This window comes from Podarcis bocagei (assembly GCF_964188305.1).
Source record: "Podarcis bocagei genome assembly, chromosome: 10".
NCBI classification, from domain to species: domain Eukaryota; kingdom Metazoa; phylum Chordata; class Lepidosauria; order Squamata; family Lacertidae; genus Podarcis; species Podarcis bocagei.
The window spans coordinates 22332455-22353059 of NC_138135.1; the positions used below are offsets into that span (position 1 = coordinate 22332455).

Consider the following 20605-nt stretch of genomic DNA (forward strand, 5'->3'; position numbering starts at 1 on the left):
AGCAAGTACAAAGAGCCTAGGGCTTAAGGGCTGGCAATTCACTCTCTCCACCCAGTTGCCAGAAAACTGCTTTTTGACTTTTGTCTTATTTCCCCTTACTGGCTGCTTTGCAGGTTTTTAAGAACCACCATCTGATTTCCCCACATCCTTATTCATTGGTTACTATTTCTATAGTAGCTGCCCTTCAGTACTGCTGCTACCAGGGCAGCAAGCCAGTTGGTGTAACAATTAAACACAGGCTTCAAACAGAATTCTGTTTGTGATTAAAACAGGAGGGCAATTAAACAAAAGGGGGAGGGAGGAATCACAGCAGAATGAAAGCTAAGAGAGCTAGCAGAGGTTTAAAGTGCTGGATAAATAAAAAAAATCTCCAGCCAGCTCTGGAAAGACCCAAGGATGGTACCTGCTCTTAGGAGCAGTGATGGGATTTTAATCAGGAAAGGGGTTTTGCAATGCAGGACGACGTGTTCAAGGGCTGGCTTCCTACCGTTAACCATGATTAACAGAGAGGATGAGTCATGTCTGACCTGCTCCAAAAAGGCATTGGTCTATCAATTAAAATATAACCATGAGGTAGGCTGAGGTAAGGCAATTCCAATAATATGATTACTAACAGCCTTGTACACAGAATGTATCAGGAATTCTAAGAAACCAGAAAATCTGTGCAATTTTGAAACCAGTGGTTAATATCAGTGCTCTTTTGAGAGGTTCAGTCCGCCATCTTGATTCAAGATGGTGTCCAATGGTATCCAAGAATAGACTTGGTGTTATAGAGGTGGACCTTTCCGCAAGCGGCACTCCCTGCTGAGATACAAGAGGCTCCATCTGTTACTGGCATTCCAGGGATGTTCACTTGATCTCTCAACCCGAGTCCCCCACTTTAATCACTGTGTTGTTTTAATGAGATTATTGTCTTGTATATTTTACAGTAACAATAATTTTTATTATATGGTCACAGATCCAATTTAAAAACTGCATGTTTTAATTATAGCAGATAATATTTCAAATGTTTTTATACCTTTAAACCACTTAGAAACCTATTCTGGCATTACAGTGGTACCTCCGGTTACAAACTTATTCCGCTCCAGAGGTCTGTTTGTAACCCAAAACCACTCTTAACATGAGGCGCACTTTCACTGATGGCGCCTCCCACTGCTGCCGGCGCGCGACTTCCGCTCGCATCCCGGGGCAAAGTTCGCAACAAGGGGCATCTACTTCCAGGTTAGCGGAGCTCGTAACCAGCAGCATTCGCAAGGAGAATGGTACGTAGCACAAGATTCCACTGTAAAGGATATATTCACTAATTAATTAATAATATAAGTATAGTGTTATCCCCACGCTGCTACGGCTGCTCAGAACGGTAATAATACTGGTCTTCTGATCAAGTGGTGGGAGTCTACAGACCACCGTGTCCTAGTATGGCAATCCACCCTGAAGTTACTGCAATATAAGAGGAGTATAGCCACTGGGTTCACGTATCAATTCCAAAACCATTTTCCAATCGCACCTGTTGGGAAGGTTATTTTCTGCTATGCAGCACTATATAGTAGGATTTCATCCCTGGTTAGATACACAACGCCAACATCAGTAAAGATGCAGGAAGAGGCAGAAGTCACCTAATCCTGCTCAGCAGGTAATTGCCAGTATATGGATCATTGACAATGACAGACTTTTTACTCCACAGCATTGTAGCACTTACCTTAAACAGCAGTGGCATTTTGCTGCAAGAATTTCATTTGTATTACTTGTCTCTACTGAAAACAGGAATCATTACAATATAATATGCAATGTGTGTGCACGCACATGCGAACACACACACACATAGTTAATTTATGGCTGTGCACCTGCAGTCCTTAATTAAAAACTCTGAAATAACAATAAAGTTCCCTAGAACATCTGGTATTTGGGGGGGGGAGTGCGGCACTCCTATCGTTAGCCTTAAGAATCTGTACCAGATAAAGGGACAGCTTCATGGTGCCCAGGAGACAGAGCCAATGCACCCCAAATATTTATACCCCATCTTTTTCCCTAATGGGACTCATGGCGGCTTACACATAAAAATGAAAATGGATAAAAACAAAGAAAAAAACAATCATTAAAAACAATTAAACGTCGTCAGAGGTGAATCTATCTATCTATTAAAACCATCCAAATAAAAACAACACGGCACCAGCCCTTTCATTAAAAGCAGTCATTTCTCAAAAGGCTGTTGGAACAAAAAAGTCTTCACCTGTTGGCAGAAGGACAAGGAGAAAGCCAGTCTAGCTTCCCCAGGGAGGGTGTTCCAAATGTCCATTAACCGCAGCTTGCTTATGTGCCTTTGGTTCTTCAAGGGCAACCCTGAGACTAAAGGAGGAGAAAGCGGACAGGCAGAGCTACCCTCTGGACTAGTTGGAAGGAAGAAGCCAGATGTGCCCTGGCAGTGGGTAGGCTATGAATGGTGAGCCAATGCCCCATTCACTCTAATGCGGAAGCTCCCACCAATTGTGATGGAGTGTTGGGCCTCCCAAGAGTCAGCCAGCAACTCCGTACAATGCAAATTGTCACACACAAAAAAACCATATGCACAAGACTAACATCTGCATATTTCCCTCTGCTAAAGTGGATATTCTTGGGAAGTACGGGTGCCTATCTCTCATCCAGGTTTTGTGGGGGATTTGTTTGTTTGGAAAGGGGGGAGAATGTTTGTTTCAAGCATCCAGTATTTGGAGGCAAAATCTCAGAGTCTCTAGGCTGATACAGGCACTTTGCTATAGGAAATGGAAATACACCCCCCTCCATAACCACATGTCCATCTGGGATAGCTCAGTTGGTAGAGCATGAGGCTTTTCATCTCAGAGTTGTGGGTTTGAGCCCCACACTGTGCAAAAGATTCCTGCATTGCAGGGGGGTTGGACTACATGACCCTCATGGTCCCTTCCAACTCTACAATTCTATGATTCAATGTCCTCTTTCAAGGCTCCAAATATATGGTTAAACACCTAACTAGACAAAAAAGTAAGATTAAAGACCTTCACTGTAAGAGATTTCTGCCTTTTGCTAGATCCCTTAAAATGAACTGTCTAATGCAGAGATGGGGAACCTAGATGTTGTGGGATTTCACTGCATGGCCAGTGGTCAGGGAGGATGGGGGGCGGTGAACAGGTTTTCCATTCCTGTTCTAATACATCTCAGTTTCAAAAAGAGAGTGTTTGGAGGTGAAGTAAAAAACGAGAGAGACGTGTTTTGCAATCTTCCAAAACCAAATTCTATCTACACTACATTTGTCAACAGTACTGAGAACGGGTAGGAAAGGCGAGGTGCTGCTTTGCTTGTAGAAACAAGTTTAAAAAAACAGGAAAAAAATAATCCCATCTATTAAGCTGCCTAATGGGCAAATTACACATTATCCCAATTATATTAATGCACAGTTCAAAGCTTATTACTCGAAACCATATGCAGCTGCTTCTCTTGGATATTCAACGGATGTAACTAATGTCTAGTTCCCATGTCCCAGATTGTTGATTCTTTTCTCAACCAGTTGGCAAAGTCTGCTTTTATGGAGAAAAGGTGCAAAATGATGGATAATGTGCAGCCTGGTAAAGATGCTTCTCCGGACTGCCTGCCAATGCAAAAGTAGAGGCTCCAAGTGGGAGGATACAGGAGGAAGCAACCCAAAATGGATTAAGACTATACACTGGCTGATTGTGGGCGCTTCCAAACTGCCAGTGCTTTGCCAGAGGGATTCAAACTCATACCAAGACATTTAGGTTTGAGCAATTAAAAGGGATTAAAGTGCTCTGCTACCCACCCTAGCACAACAAATCCACTTTAAAAAAGAAACTGAGTCTTTGCGGTTAGGAAAGTGAAGGGGAATTGCACTGAATAGTGTGTGCATAGAGTGTGTGAACCAATGATTAATAGGGAGACATATAAACACCCCCAAAGCTTTCAACACACCGTGACTCATCTCAAGAAAGCCATTCTTTCTTCCATGATCCCTCCCAGGCCTGAAATGTTCGGAAAGGGCCAAATACACACAATACTGTTGCCATTTTTGTAATACACAAATGAAACTGGTCTTAAGGATAAATTATCCAAAGCATCTTTGCAGATACGGCTATTCTGAACAGCACAGCTTGAACTCCCCCCGCCCCCGAAATGATTTATCTGTAATAGATTTAAAACAAACAAACAAACAAAAAACTTTTATGCTGTCTCCAGAACTTTATATGCTGGACATTTGTATAATTTGTATGACTTAGTAAGAATCTTTTATGTCAATATAAAATTTGATACCTATTATGGAGATGGGGGAGTTGTTATGTAATGTATCTATTACGTATAAAAACCAATCTTCTTTTTTTAAAGGGCTCATTGAAACAGACTAGCATCAACCACCGAAAGAGATGATGAATGTGTACAGTGGTACCTCGGGTTACAGACGCTTCAGGTTACAGACTCCGCTAACCTAGAAATAGTACCTCAGGTTAAGAACTTTGCTTCAGGATGAGAACAGAAATCATGCAGCAGTGGCGCGGCGGCAGCGGGAGGCCCCATTAGCTAAAGTGGTGCTTCAGGTTAAGAACAATTTCAGGTTAAGAACAGACCTCCGGAACGAATTAAGTTCTTAACCCGAGGTACCACTGTAAATGATAGAAGGTCAACCAAATCCTTCCAGAGATAAGGCAAGCTCCCCCAACTTCGCCCCAATTCATTTACAAGGCTACTGTGGCATTTGTGGGCTTCTTTAATTTTATTGATTGCAGACAGGAAACCTGGTGCAAATGCTGCATCATGCTGCTAACCAGAACTATAGAGGTGTTCCTCTGACAGTACACGGGCTTTCTCAAAGATAAAAAAGGAACACGGTCACAGGAACAAAAAGAAGTACACCATGTACTTTTTAAAAAATCCTAACACATTTTTGGCAGGATTAAGAGGTCTGGAGGGATGCCAGAAATAGAGAATCAATCTGGTGCATTTTTTAAAAAGATAGAGAGAGAGAGAGAGAGAGAGAGAGAGAAACCCAGCTACATAGAGCAAGGGGATTATTTATATTTCTCCTTGCACTGTGTACTGCAACCCAAATAATCAGACAATTCCCTAAACACAGAAAGAACCAAGGAAGCAGCAACAGAAAGTCCCAGTTCCCTCTTCGCTCTCCCTCAGTTATCTGCCTCTGCTCCTCAGTGTATCCTTGGAACGGCTGCCAACTACTGGAAAGTCCCTGCTACTGACGTCCATTGAGTCCAAGATGCCAACCAAACCAAGGCAGAAGCTGGGCCAGTTTTCTCCTACCTGGTGACTCTCCAGGTGTTTTTGACTACAACTCCCATCAGCCCCAGCCAGCATGAGGGCCAACGGGAGTTGTAGTCCAAAACACCAGGAGGGAGGGTATCAGGTTGCAGGAAAGAGTTAGGCGCTCCATGATCACATGCTGCTTACATCTAAGTGCCCCTGCAGTACACGGCGTCCCACTGCCCTGCACCAGCACACCTCTGGCAGATCGCACAGCCACATCTAGCAGTCACACAGGTACAACTGCACAGCTCAAGACCTTGTGCAATGCATATGGGTAGAGATCTGGAATGGGAGGAGTGAGGGACCCGCTCACCGCATCAGTCAACACTGTGCTCCCAGAGAACATGTATTAGCCTAAAACACCATATTCCAAACCCAGTACTATGGGAACAATAGCCTAGAGCTGGGGAACGGAACCTGGTGCCCTCAAGATGTTTTTGACTACAATTCCCATAATTATTGACCATTCACCATACTGGGCTAATGGGAGCTGTTGTCCAGAACATCCGGAGGGCACCTGGTTGCCAATGTTTGGCACAGATGTTCCACAACTGCACCCAAGCCAACAGCATGACAAAACTATTCAATATTAGATAGCCCAAGAACAAGAATAGCCTATGGAAAAACACTGGGGATCCAAGAAGGGTTAAGGTTCACTCACAGATCACATGTTCACCACCACTACAAGTGTAGGAACAAACTGCAACTGGACAGGTTGGAGAGGCGGATCACAACTAGATCCTTTTCTTTTTCTTTTTCTTTTTCTTTTTCTTTTTTTGATAAAAGGCTACACCCATTTCTGGAGCAGATGATGGCGCAGCCCCAGACTGCAAAAGCGCTAATTCAAAGCACAGCAGCAAATAATCACCAGTATATCAAAGGCAAAACACAGTGAGCAATCACAGAGAAGCTTTGCCCAACCTTGTGCCTTCCAGGTGTTTTGGGCTCAGTCCCAGACAGCACAGCCAATGGTCAAGGATGATGGGAGTTACAATCCAACAACATCTGGAGGTCATCTGGCTGGAGAACTTTGTAGGACCCCATAGAGCACAACTCATCGCAAATACAATGAATACAAGAGAGAACACTAAGCACTCGATCCATAGACACAGATTGCTGAAGACTCCTGTATCAACCATTACCAAGTCACAAAGCAAGCAGATGAGCTAAGCAACAGAAAAGGGAGTTGCATTTATTTACTTACCACAGTTCTATGCCACCCATATTTATTTACTACATTTGTATACCGCCCACACAGCTAAGATTTCTAGGGTGTTTACAGAGACATTAAAAATGGAAAAGGCAATCCAAGCGACAACAAAAATACTTAGACTTGCTATGAAATAAATCTCAGCCGCAAAACCCATCTAAAAGCAGCATAATCACGCAGCCAAAACAATTTAAAACCAGCAGAAATCTTAGTAAGGTGGGATAGATGTACCCACGGCAATGAAAAGGCATTCACCTGGTGTAGAGAAGGGCAGGTATGCCTCGCTGGGGAAGGCGTTCTAGAAGTGGGGTGCCACCACATAAAAGGCCCTCTCCCTACTAACCACTCATCTAACGTCACTAGATAAAAGGGCTTCTGATGACAATCTCAAGACTCAAGCAAGTTTGGGATCCTTTGAGTAACCTGGGCCCAAGCAACATGAAAAAAGAGAAAGTATGGGACCTCTGATCATAAAATTGTAGAGTTGGAAGGGACACCAAGTGCCATCTAGTCCAACCCCTGCAATCATTTGTGCAACATGCGGCCTGAACCACAACCCTGAAATCAATTCTCATTCTCTACCAACTGAGCTATACCTAGATATCAGCTATCCCTGATATTCTCTCTTGTAAAACGTAAACTCCTATGTATCTGGAAAGGGGAATTGCATGGGAGACAGACCAGGTGAGCACACATCCAGTGATATAAAGAGAAAAGGAGCACAGGCTAAACTTGGTAGTAGATCAGGGATGGGGAGCCTGTGGCACTCTCCAATCAGCCTCAACCAGCATGGCAAATCATCAGTGATGATGGGACTTGCAGTCCACCAACATCTGGAGAACAACAGGGATAGAGTCACAAGGCTGTGCTGGTCGCCAGGTGGGAAAGACCATTCACGTCTCCTTCATCCATAATCCAGTAGGTTCTACCAATTAACTTGCACCCTGCCAAGACTTTCTAATAGCATGCAAGCACCCATCTTGTGCTCCCAGGAGTGAAGCAGGTCTTCTGACAAGCATCAAGGAGACAGCAAAGCAGAGCTATTGCTGCAGCACTGAACCACTGAGCAGTTGGAAGACACCATGTGATGCTGTCACCCACTGTATTCAACAAAAGCCTTAAGTGATGCAGCTGTGTCACTCTCCCTAGGGCAATGCGGAATGCAAGATGCAGAAAGGCCAGAACGCATTTCTGAGCAACTTAAACAGCAAGACAGAATTCCAATGGAAAAGAAAAACCAGCCCTGGGACACCCACCTCAGTAACCAACCCAAAGCAGGCTTTATTAAATTTTAAAATTTAATAAGCCACCCTTCCAGAGCACAACTCTCCCCCAGAATGACATACAATGAAGTTAACACTTCCAGAGTAGGAAGCCAGATGCTGAAGCCCCTCCTTCTCCCCATATGCCTCATGGCCCATGCAGCACACTCAGCAGCTAGGAAGGGGAAGGGCTGCAGCTCTAGGGTAGAGCATCTGCTTTGCCTGCAGAAGGTCCCAGGATCTCCATGTGAGGCTAGGAAGGTCCCTTGTCTGAAGCCCTGGAGAACCATTGCCAGTCAGTGGACCAGTGGTACAACTCAGTATAAGGCAAGTTCCTATGCGGAATCCAAATCAAGTGCCAATTGTGTCCACGGAGAGGAAGAGGAAGCTGCCGTATAACAATTCAAACTTGAGGTAGCAAGGCATAAATCTAGAAGCTTCATCATGCAAACCCAGTGCTGTCCTACAGAGCTGGTGTCTCTTTCCCATTGTCCCTCCCAAACTAGGCTACATAGCCAGATGAAGAAGAGGAGTTTGGATTTGATATCCCGCCTTTCACTCCCCTTAAGAAGTCTCAAAGCGGCTAACATTCTCCTTTCCCTTCCTCCCCCACAACAAACACTCTGTGAGGTGAGTGGGGCTGAGAGACTTCAAAGAAGTGTGACTGGCCCAAGGTCACCCAGCAGCTGCATGTGGAGGAGCGGAGACGCGAACCCGGTTCCCCAGATTGCGAGACTACCGCTCTTAACCACTACACCACACTGGCTCAGAGACCCAAAGCGTCAAACAAAAAGAGTGTGATCCAGCAAACAAGGCATGACCCCAGCCAAGTCCACAGCAGGCTACAAAGATACCACTGGCCAGGCTGAATGAGACTGATGGGAGTTGGGATCCAACAACATCTGGGGAGTAGGAGGGGAGGTCCTCCCTTCCTGCTGTAAGGACACTAGAGCTCCCGGTGCAGGTGGAAGGAATCCTCAGCATCAGTTTTTTAAAAAGTAACAGGTAAATCTCTGCCTTTGACCCTAGAGCAGGCCCTTGAGGCCTTTTTTGGTAGCCCTCAGCAACATCTGACACCCCCTCAGCCCTTACACTGCCTTCCCAAAGTTGGGTAAGTGAGGCACAGGGCTTTTGGAAGGAGGCGTGAGGGTTCTGACAGGGTCCTAGACTTGCCCTGTCTCCTTCCCAAGGCCCAGTTAGGGCTTTCATAGCTTTGGGATGGAGGTGGGAGGGCTGGGACGTGTGTCAAATTTTGGCCTCGCTCCCCCCCCCACCCAACGTGCAACAAGGCAGTGTGCAGCCTACAGGTTCCGTGTCAAAGCATTCGTGCAGCCTACTTGGTATGAAAAGTTGGGCTGCCCTGCCCTAGAGAGTCACTGCCAGCCAAGGTAGACAATACGGGGCTAGACCAATACGCAGACCTAGCCTGGTATAAGGCAGTTTTCTGTCTCTCAAATGCTACCTAGAGTCTAAACTTACTGCTCACCGAAACAATTTGCAAGTGCAGTCAAGGATGGAGGAAGCAGGCAAAAATGAAAGTTAAAAGAGTGCTAATAATCCTATGTGCGACTTGCACTGATGAATTATTCACTTATGTATTCAAATATGTATAGGCCATTTGTTGTAGTTTATGCATCTAAATGTTGTTTTTTTACATTAATAAATATGGGAAAACAGTCTGATCTAGCTTATGTCAGATTCCAGTTAACATCCCACCTTTTGACTGTGGCTCAGTGGCAGAACACTTGCTTTGCATGCAGGTTCAATCCCTGGGATCTCCAGGTAGAACTGGGAAGTGCTGCCAGTCAGTGTAGACAATATTGAGCTAGATGGACCAATGATTTCACATGGTATAAGGGCAGCTTCCTATGTTCCTTACAGACCAAGCGTCAACCACAGGGAGGTACTAAAGCTGAAGAAAAGAGACTCAAAGGCCAAGACGAAAGAAAGGCAAATCAGTTAGCTTGAGACGTTTTTCATCCCAGTCATACAGCCATATAGATCAATGGAAAGGGTGGGAGCACTAAGGCTGCATAAACCTCTGGCCTTAAACTCCAGAGGGGGCGCCACCCCAAAGGAAAGAAGCCTGGGGGTAAAAGCAGGAAAAGCATCAGCATATTTACAACCAGTTAGGAAACCCTTCTTGGCTCAGGAATAAGGCTGGAATTTGTAGCTTTGCATAGCTAAAGTTCACCCAGCAACCAAGAAAGCATCTTATCCCCACAGGGAAAGGCTGAACTGTGTTCTAAGCCTGCTCCAGTGGAAGCAAAGAGGAGCAAAGAACTGGCTCAGAAGGAATACCAGCCACAGGGATGTTTCCAATACTAATCCTACTCAGAGTAGACCTATTTGTGTTCCTGGAAAGGGCCAACTTTTTTCATTATTTTCAGTGAATCTGTTCTACGTAGGGCTAGCACTGGATACAAACCCTGACCAGCACCACAGGAAATGCTTGGAAAGGCAGAGCGTAATCAACTTTCCAGCAGACTTTATGGCCCAGGATTCAGCTAGGAAAGTTGCCAGGACTAGCCGTGGGAATGACTGCTGCGCCAGGGGACAAAGACTGTGCTCAAATGAGCCTGGGGGAAAGAAGAACTCGGAGAGGTGAATCACAGAATCAAGACAACTACAGAGATGGAAAGGACCCCAGGGTCATCTGGTCCAACCAGAGGTGGGAAGATGGGCACAGGAACATTCACCACCTGAGCATGCACACACAGCATCCCTGTGGTTCTTTGCTCTATCCCAAAACAGAAGAGAGAATTCATCAGTGTTCTTCAACTCCCCCTCCCTCCCTCTCTATATTCTCACCCACTGTCAACATTTTTTAAATCTAAGTTCCTCAGGGAAGGGACTCATTTCCCCGCTCCCGGTAAAGTCCATTCAGCATTGCCTGCCCTCAGATCTAAGCGTAAGAGTTAAGCAGCCATATCCTTTCCTGCGAAACTGTCAAACCCTACGGAGTTAGGACTACTCCCCACCCGACTTTCAAAACTAGCTTTCTCTCCCCCAGGCATGTGCAGAGCGCTTTCACTTCTCCCCAACTGCCTCCCACAGCCTGAGGCGCAATGGAACTCCTGAGACGCAGAAAGGGCTGGTTTGGCGAGAAGCGCGCCCGCTCCCCTGGGCATGTGCAGAGTGCTTTTGCATCTTCCGGGAGGCCAGGTTCGTCTCCTGGGCGCTGCGCGGTTTTATGGAAGAAGGGCACCCGCTCGGCGCCCACTTACTTGAAGGTGAGGACGCAGAGCGGGCGGTAGGACTTGTGGCTGGTGTTCTCGGCCATGCCCTTGCCCCAGAAGTCGTTCCCGAAGGCGGCCGCCACGGGGGCCGCCGCCCGCGCGTCCGGGTTGTTGACGATCGCCCACACGTCGTCGTGCACGAACTCGCCGCGCAGGGAGTTCAGGTAGCAGAGAGCCGCCAGCAGCGCCGCGCCCGCCCCGGCTCCCCAGCGTCCGGCCCGGGCAGCCCGGCGCGGAGGCGGCTGCGGCTGGCGCAGAGGCGCTCGTGACTCCCTGCTGCTCCGGCCGCCGCCTCCCGCCGCCGCCGCTGCCGCCCCCATCCCGCGGCCGGGCTAGCTGCCTTCTTCCTGCGCAGCGGCGGCGGCGGCGGCGTCGAGGCATCCCCAGCTCAGCGCCTCCTCGCCTTCCCTCCACGCCGGCATGGCGCCAGAGGAGAGCAGCCGCGAGGCGGAGCAGGCGGCGGCGGCGCTGCTGCTGCTGCTTCGGAGGCTGCCCGCTCGCGTTCTGCCGCTGCTCCGCCGGCCCAGCTGCAAATAAACAGCCGCCGCCTCCCCTCGCCATCCCTCCCTCCGTCCGTCCGTCCCTCCCCCGCAGCACGCATGCTCCCTCCAGCCGGGGAGGCTTCCCTCCCCCGCCCGCCCAGAAGCTGGGTTCTCCTGGGGGGGGTGGAAGGGGCGGGGAACAATCGTCTCCCTCCCGTGCATAGGTGCCGTCTCCCTGGGGTCCTGAGCACCCGCAAAATTCCCCATGAAGGTGCCGGGCAACCACAAATCTCGCCGCCAGGGCATGCACGCTGCATGGCACCCACAGCTCCGGGCACCCACGGTTGCCACCGTGCCAAGCTGGCACTTTGGCTCCCGTGCGCCCTGTACGGCCACATGCACCCCCTCCCGCTCAAGCCCAGGGTTTGTCTTCGGCGCGCTCCCCGCCCCAATTTCTTTCCATCAAGCGTTCCTTCGCCGGTGATTGAGCTCAAACAGGGCAATGCAAGCAATAATAATAATGAAATCTGCATTAGTTTATAAGTAATTGTTTTCTCAAGGAAATGAATGGGATGTTCCAGGATGCTGATTCCCAAATGTCAGCTTTTCTTGATGACTTTTGGTTTCCCCCTCCCCCCTCTAATGAAAGGGATGACAGTGCACTCTCAAAGAACATCCGAAGAGTTCCGCTAGGTTGGGCCAGTCGCCTAACTGATCCAGCATCCTCCTTTCGCAGTGGCCAACCAGATGCTTCTGGGAAGGAGGCAAGCAGGACCCCAGGGCAACAGCACTTGCCCCTCCTGCAACTAGGATTCAGTAGTATAGTGCTTCCCACAGTGAAGGTAGAGCAGGCTTAGCCCTCCAGAAGTTTTTTGAGACTACAACTCCCATCATCCCTGACTACTGGTTCTGTTAGCTAGGGATGATGGGATTTGTAGTCCCAAAAAACACATGGAGGGCCGAATTTGCCTATGGCTGAGGTAGAGCATAGCCATCAGGGTTAACAGCCATAGATAGCCTTATCCTCCACAAATTTATCTCATCCTCTTTTAAAGCCATCCAAAGATGGCTTTCTTTTTCACTGTTCCTTGGGGTGAATTCCATAAATTATGCCCTGTCCGTAATTTTGGGCTGCCCTGATTCTTCCAACATGCAGCTTTATTCCCTGTTCATTCTGCTTATGGTCAAAATAGACAAGGCTCTGTTGACTTTTTGGAGAATCGTGGAATTATAAAGTTGGAAGGGACCCCAAGGCTCATCTTAGGGACCCAAGAGTACTTGAGGGTTGTGCTTTAGCTGGACCATAAAGAAGGCTGATCGCCTAAGAATTGATGCTTTTGAATTATGGTGCTGGAGGAGACTCGTGAGAGTCCCATGGACTGCAAGAAGATCAAACCTATCCATTCTGAAGGAAATCAGCCCTGAGTGCTCACTGGAAGGACAGATCGTGAAGCTGAGGCTCCAATACTTTGGCCACCTCATGACAAGAGAAGACTCCCTGGAAAAGACCCTGATGTTGGGAAAGATTGAGGGCACCAGGAGAAGGGGACAACAGAGGACGAGATGGTTGGACAGTGTTCTTGAAGCTACCAGCATGAGTTTGACCAAACTGCGGGAGGCAGTGGAAGACAGGAGTGCCTGGCGTGCTCTGGTCCACAGGGTCACAAAGAGTCGGACAAGACTAAATGACTAAACGAAAAAAAAGGGACTGCCACAGCCATACTGACAGGCGAATATAGGAAGCTGCCTTATACTGAGTCAGACCATTGGTCCATCTAGCCCAGCTTTTCCTACACTGAACGGCAGCAGCTTTGCAGGATTTCCGGCTGGGGACTTTCCTAGCCAAACCTGGAGATGTCGCAGACCAAGGCATGGCGGATGCTCTACCACTGAGCTTTCACCCTTCCCCTAATAATAGTCCAAAGTTTCTAAACATCACCAGGTATGGGAAGGTGGTGTAGATTAATGGCAGCAGCTCTCCAGGGCCATGGGCAGAAAGCTCTTTCCTATCAGCTGCTATCCTGATCCTTTTACATGTCCAGCATGTGCTTTTACCATAGAACCATGATTTTGCTCCAAAGGGGCTTATGTACTGCCAGAAAACCAAATCTGGAGAACACAGTCCCTGACAAAACACAAAATACAAATAAATGAATGAAGTTGAGGTCTAGATAACCATAATATTGCTCTGTAAAGTATGTATGCAAGAATTTAAACCTATATCAAAACACAATCTATGGCTGATAGCCAATAGGATATGCAATAATAGCTGAGTTAATCTCGTGTGGGCTTATGCCATTTCTATGCAAACACAGTGTGTTATCTCCCATGAACAAAAGCATTGTTGGTCCAAAGTCCTGAAACACATCAATTCCAAAAGTTGCATGCTAAGTGGCTTGCCAGTGTGGTGTAGTGACTAGGGCCTGGAAGACCTGGGTTCAAATCCCTGCTTGGTCATGAAACTCACTGGGTGACCTTGGGCCAGTCACTGCCTCTCAGCCTATCCTACCTCACAAGGTCATTGCGGGAATTAAATGAAGAAGGGGAGAACCATTTACAGCACCTTGCGCTCCTTAGAAGGAAAGGAGGGATAGAAACACTGTAAGTAAATAAACCCATTTTGACTCTGAAGAGTGTTGTTTAGAGAGTGCTGTTTCAGTGCTGTTTAGAGAGATTATTCAGTTTATGTACACAGAACCCATTTGGGCATGTAGTTTCTCATACAGTATGTTCACAGAGGTGTACCCCCACGCACCTAAAAAAGAATAAAAGACTGGAAGAGGAAGGAATAACACAAATGCTTCTTTTTAAAAAGTTTTTGAAGAGTGCGAGAGAACTTCAATTGCAGCTCTTATAAATTGGCATATATAGAGATTGTTGTAAAGAAAAACCTAGGAAGAAGGAGGGGGGAAGATAGGTATTGAGAGTTTTCTTAGAAGAGGTGAGCACTGCGACATGCTGCATATCAGAAGGTAAAGAATTATAAATGGAAGGATAGGTGAAAGAGAACCTGCACAGAAGCAAAAGAGAATGAACTGCAAAACAAGGAGAGGACAGGATTGAAAAACAGCGGGGAGGGCAGGAGTATGAGGTTATTTCAGAGGCAGAAGATGGCTGCAACAAAGGATAGAACAGGTAACCACTGTCAAGAGAATCAAAACAGGAAGCAGATTAACTACTAATGCACACGACATGCTGTTTTTCATAAGGTTAAGCAATGGGAAATCTGGATTTTATCTTGGAAGATGCTTCACACAGTAATTTCAGTGTGGTGATAGAACCTGAGCCAGTCATCCTAGGTAGTTTGTCACATGTCCAGAAGCTGTAAATTACGTTGTTTTCAATCTAATTATGTGTTAGGAGCTAAGGCTTTCACCTATGGAAATACAAAATTCTGGTAACTGACAGCTGCAGGGGGGAATTCAGTGACTTCTGGATGAGCCCAGCATAGAAATGGTCTATTCACCTAATGTTTACTTTCTGTGTCAATTTTATTTACATCCTATGTTTCCATATAGGCCCGTGGTGATTTACATCAAAGTGACAAAAATAGTGCCAAAATCATAAAGCAATTAGCCTATGACATCTCAGGAGCTAACACAAATTCATAAATAAGACAAGATGGAAATATTACAATATTAGTGAACAACCCACTTAACTATTCATCAAAGCGTGTAATTCATAGTTACCAGATCATAACATTTCAAACTAACTTGAAAACATAAACAAACAAATCTTCTATTGGGCCAAGAAATGCCCAATCAAGTTGTACAAAGTGTACAAATTTAAAAATACAAATAGTATTTATTTGTGTGGCCGAAGTCATTTAAAAACAAAAACAAAAACCACTTGTCAGGTGGTATTTAACTCCTTTAGGAGACCTTGTTTTGTGCTAACCTGGTCATTGTTCCATCTAGCCTAATACTGTACTGTACTGTATACCAATTGATAGAGACTCTCTAGGGTTACGGGGGGAAACCCTTGGAACAGATTTAGGGGGCACAGTGGGAAAGGAAGCCCCTTTGTGCAGGGAAAATTGTACCTGTACTAATAGTGGGTCAACATTCTACAGCTAGATGTGCTTTTTTGGGATGATTACATGCATAACCTTAAGGTTGTCATATTTCAAAAAGTGAAAATCTGGACACAAAAGCTCTTTTTTGCCATATGTCCAGATTTTCCAGGCTGTTTGGACGATTTCCACCCAGACACTGATTCCGGCTGCAGTTTTCCAGGTATGTCCAGGAAATTCTGGATGTATAGCAACCCTATATAACCTTGTATTCTGCAGTATTATATTTTAGAAAAATAGTTAAACCAAAATCACTTGTGCCTTTTTCTTCTTCTAGTGAGGACATGTGGTGAACCATTCAGACCACCACAATATCAGTCATGAGATCAATTTTTCAGCTTCAAATCCACACCATGTGATGACATGAGCTGGTCTTTGCTTCCAAAATAGGTACCCAGGAACACTGAACCAGACTACTAGCCCATCTAGCACAGTACTACCTGCACTGACTAGCAGCAGCTCTCCAGGGTTTCAGATAGAGTCTTTCCCAATCCATTTTGGAGATGCCAAGGATTGAACCTGCGACCTTCCGCATGTAAATCATCTGCTCTGTCGCTGAGCTACAAGTCCTTGCTCAAATGAATGTGATTAGTGCAAAGCTTTAATTCCAAGTCAGAATCGCACTGGAAATCTGTAGAATCTGTAGAAATCAACATTCCCCTGAACACTAAGCTTGTTCAGCCATATTCAAGTAACTCAACCAACTCAGTAAACATGTGTCTGTTCTTTGTTGTATTTCCATGACCCTGTTTTTTTATGCAATTCTGGGCAAAAATGCTTGCACTGTATCAACCAATGATGTGTTGCTAGCATTATGGAGACAGGTCAGGATTTCCACAGCAACACCGGCTGGCAAAGAAACCTGATTCAGTTCACATATGGACCTACTTAAGCTTTCATTCCTTTAAAATATAATGTGCCTAGTATTTAAATAAAGTTTATAGAACTTGACTTGGGAGTGGAAAGTGGGTGGGAAGGAGGCAAAGTGGGAAATATGCTGGAGGCTGGTCCGTCAGGGTTTCATCTTATAATCGGCTCATTTGGAAACACCTGGTAAATGAGGCAATCAAATTTGGCCTCAAAGCAACCCCCACCAAAAAAAGCAAGCAATAGGAATAATAAAATCCAGTCAGCAGAGTCAACAAAAAGAAAGAAAAACAACAGCCCTAGGGCATTTATGATCATGACAATTATATTCAAATTTTATACCTTGCCCTGGCTTAGAGGAGTTTAAACCATTGGAAGGAATGCGAAAGCATACTTAAAGTGTGTCTGTGTTGCTCATTATAAAAATACAAGTTAGTATGAAAAATTGTGCACCAACACTTCGGATATGATGAAATGGAAAGCTCAGCATATACACAAAACACATAAGATAAATATGCTTATGCCTGGTTCATCCTCCAGGGACTTGGTGTCTGTCGCTAAGTGCTACAGAATGTGACAAAGTGTAGCAGGTATTGGGATCTGGCTTTTATATGCAGCAGAGGTGGGGAACCAAAGGCCCAAGAGCCAAAAATGGCCCTCAGAAAACTCCTTTGCACATCCCCTTGCTAGCCCCACTTTGCACTGAGTGTTTTAGCCTCTTGCTTGTATGGATGGAGGGTAGAGAAGTATACAAATGAATGTAGAAACCAGCCTACTGCACCTCACATTCATTGCACTGCCTCTTGTCCTACTCACCACTGGCAAGTGGCCCCCATAAAGTTTCCTAGAAGGAAATAGAGTCCTTGGACTGGAAAACACTTCCCACCATACATGGGAACACTGGCTGAAGCTGCCCATTTCAGTGCTGGAGAACCCTCTCCATGTGTTCAAAATGCATTCTGCACAAAAGTGATCCATATATATGTTTAAAGGCTTGGGGAAGGCCCCCACCTGGCATCACCTGCAGCCTCAGCATGTTGAGATAAGATCTGAAAGGGGGATTTAGTTATCCTCCTGGAGGTGTTGATGGCTTTGAATGATATCCAAGGCTCAGAGACAGAGGAGGATCAGCAAGCTGAGTCAAGGGCTGCTTCACCACCAGCTGGAGAACAGAACCAGGTTCCTGATACTGAATCAAAGTGGGCGACTATGAATCTTAGGTTCTTGCTTCAGTGGCTATTAGCCATGATGGCTGTGTACTACCTCAAATGCCAGACTCAATACCAGCTGCTGGGGTGAGTGCTGATGTTCTCATACCATACTTTCAGGCTTTCCCAGCAGCATATGTTTGGCCACTGGGAAGGCAAGGTGGGTCTTTGGCTTGATCCAGCACAGCTGCTCTTATTTTCTTAACATGTGGCCTAAGCCCTGATCTTCACAGAGCTATCACCGCCCCCCCCCCAGCTGAGCTCAGTTCATCAAAGAGTCAACTCCCTCCTATTCCACAATGCCAGTCCAACAGTGCATGGGCAGAAGCCATGGGGAAGAGGATAAATGTTCAGCTTCAAACCGGGTTTTAAGAAGCCACACACCTCAGGAAGGGGTGGTGGTGCCTTGTCAACTTACATCTTTCTCTGGAGCAAGTTGTGCACATGGAGCTATCCAAGGTGCTGAGACTTTGGCTTCCTTGCTCTTTGGGTTCCCACTGAGGTCAAGAGCTCCAGTTGCACAGGGCTCCTGAATTAATGGAGGAAGGTCTTGTGAGTGTGGCCATGAGTTGCGGTCAGGCATTCTCTCAGTGGGTGGAGGTTGAAGTGTGGTGCCAGGTGACTGAGAAAGTGCAGTGCTGGATGTGGCCGGTGACCCAGACCTGCTACCTTCTAATTGCACAGAGCCTCTTTATGTGGAATAATGTGCAAAATGAGATAAGGCAGCCCATTCCCACCACAGTCATGTTGCCTTTCCACCTCCCTTTTGCTGTATGGCACACCCAAAACACAGCAGTTTACAGCAGGTTCAGGAGAGAGGTGAATTACAGTGATGGGGAAAGACTATGCTGCCACAGTCATTTCTGCTTTGTCTCCTGAAACACTGGGTGATTTAAAGGCAAATAAATGCTCCCCAGTATTTCAGATATGCCCAGTAAGCTTTTCTTACTGAACCATTTTTTTAATTTAAAAAAATGCAAGATGCAATTTTTAAAAGTTGGTGCTCACTCTCCTACTGAAATCAAGGGGAAGTTACGGTGCAATCCTATGCCTTAAAATTTCCTTAGCAGTGGCTGGATTGTGTCCAAATTGTTGGGAGTGTTAGAATGCATCTCAGCAAGACTTGTGGGTTTGCACGGGAAAGGGTAGTAAACGAGAGGAACACCCAAATTTCCTAGACTGTGCTTTAACCTGTGCTGACTTTCCCTGACTCTCAGGGCTGCTGACCCCACTCCTCCCTTCTTCATCCCCCTTACCTTAGGAGAGGAGACATATTTGTGTGAGGACAAAGATCAAGCATTGCTCTTTGAATCTCCACCCAAGTTAGATAGAACTTGGATCTTTCCTATGAGCGACATCTGCTAATTGCTACAGATCAAACTGCCACTAAAGGAAGTGACGGGGGATTGGTGTGAAAGCTCACCATCTGAAGTACAATCTCCAGGCTGACAGCTGCTAATCTTAAGTCTCCAGTTCCCTCTCCTTCAAAGGAAACGCAACCCGTAAAGCGAGAGTGACTAGCAGAGCCACTGCCAGTCAATGTAGACAATAACTGAACTAAGTGGATCAATTGTCTGACCCAGCATAAAGCAGAGTCTGGTGATGGGCAAATCTGTCCACTTTGGTTTCTGTCTGTTTCTCTCTTTTTTTCCTATCTTAAATTCAATTCTCTACATTTCCACATCAGTTCACTTTTTTTTTTAAGTCCTCATGAAACTTCATCAGCACTTTAGTGCAAATTTCTCCCACATTTGTATGCATTCCCCCCCACAATATACCCATCTATTCAAAGTAATTCCCCCATATTTAATGCATCTTCGTACGCTATCTACATTAATATACTCATTTTCGTGCACATTTTGTTTCAGTATATACATGTACATGTTACGTGACTGGAGAACTGTATTGTAATATTCAAGAAGTGTGAATTTAAAAGGATGGCTGTGTTTCCTTTCGCACAGAAACCATGGGTTAGGGAGGGGTTTGCCTCTACTGTGAACGGAATCAATTTTTTCTCTCCATTCCTTGATAAGGCCCAGAAGACATGTAGAAAATGGAAGTTGAAACCGGACTGAAACGTTAGAGTGAAGAGGTTAATAGTGCAATCCTACACAGGTCTCCTCAGACGTAAGCTCCACTGATCCCCCAGGTAACCCTGTACAGGACTGCAACCTTCAAAATGTCTTGTTATCCTATGCTATTTTTAAAAAAACTGCTCTGAGATTGCTTTTTGTTGAAGCACTCCAAATAAATAATACAACATGCTTAAAAGAGAAAGTGGAAGGGCTGGACTGAACTATTGGTTGATTGCATTTATATTCCCACCTCCCCCCCCCCCCGAAAGAGATCAAGGTGGCATACAGTGGTACCTCGCGTTACATATGCTTCAGGTTACATACGCTTCAGGTTGCATACACTTCAGGTTACAGACTCCACTAACCCAGAAATAGTGCTTCAGGTTAAGAACTTTGCTTCAGGATGAGAACAGAAATCGTGCTCTGGCGGCGTGGCAGCAGCAGGAGGCCCCATTAGCTAAAGTGGTGCTTCAGATTAAGAACAGTTTCAGGTTAAGAACGGACCTCCGGAACAAATTAAGTACTTAACCCGAGGTACCACTGTAAATGGTTTTCCCCTCCTCATTTAATCCCCACAACAACAAGGTAGGTTAGGCTGAGAGGCAGTGACTAGCCCAAGGCCGCCCAATGAGCTTCATGGCCAAGCAGGGATTTGAACCCTTGTCTCCCAGGTCCTAGTCCGTTACTATAACCGCTATACCACACTGTCTTTATAGGAACAACTGGGCTAAAAGATGCTGCTCTGACTTTCTCCACCAAGCAGCAAGAGACACAAGACAATTCAATATTTAAAAAATTGTCATCCTCCTGCAGCACAAAAGCCAGGGAAAGCCTCTTTTTGCTAACGCCCACATTCCCCCGCCAATGTACAGATTTTACTGAAAAAAATCCTATAACGGCAAAGAAG

General features: G+C 46.0%; 1 protein-coding gene across 1 annotated transcript in view; it reads right to left on the reverse strand.

Moving 5' to 3' along the window:
• The window catches only part of TMTC1 (transmembrane O-mannosyltransferase targeting cadherins 1), a 142958-nt gene extending 131437 nt beyond the window's left edge, over positions 1 to 11521 (reverse strand). Inside the window, exon 1 of the mRNA XM_081212029.1 lies at positions 10983 to 11521. Coding sequence (XP_081068155.1) covers positions 10983 to 11314 — 332 coding nt within the window. The 5' untranslated portion in view covers positions 11315 to 11521. The remainder of the gene's footprint in view (positions 1 to 10982) is intronic.
• Between the last annotated feature and the right edge of the window lie 9084 nt (positions 11522 to 20605).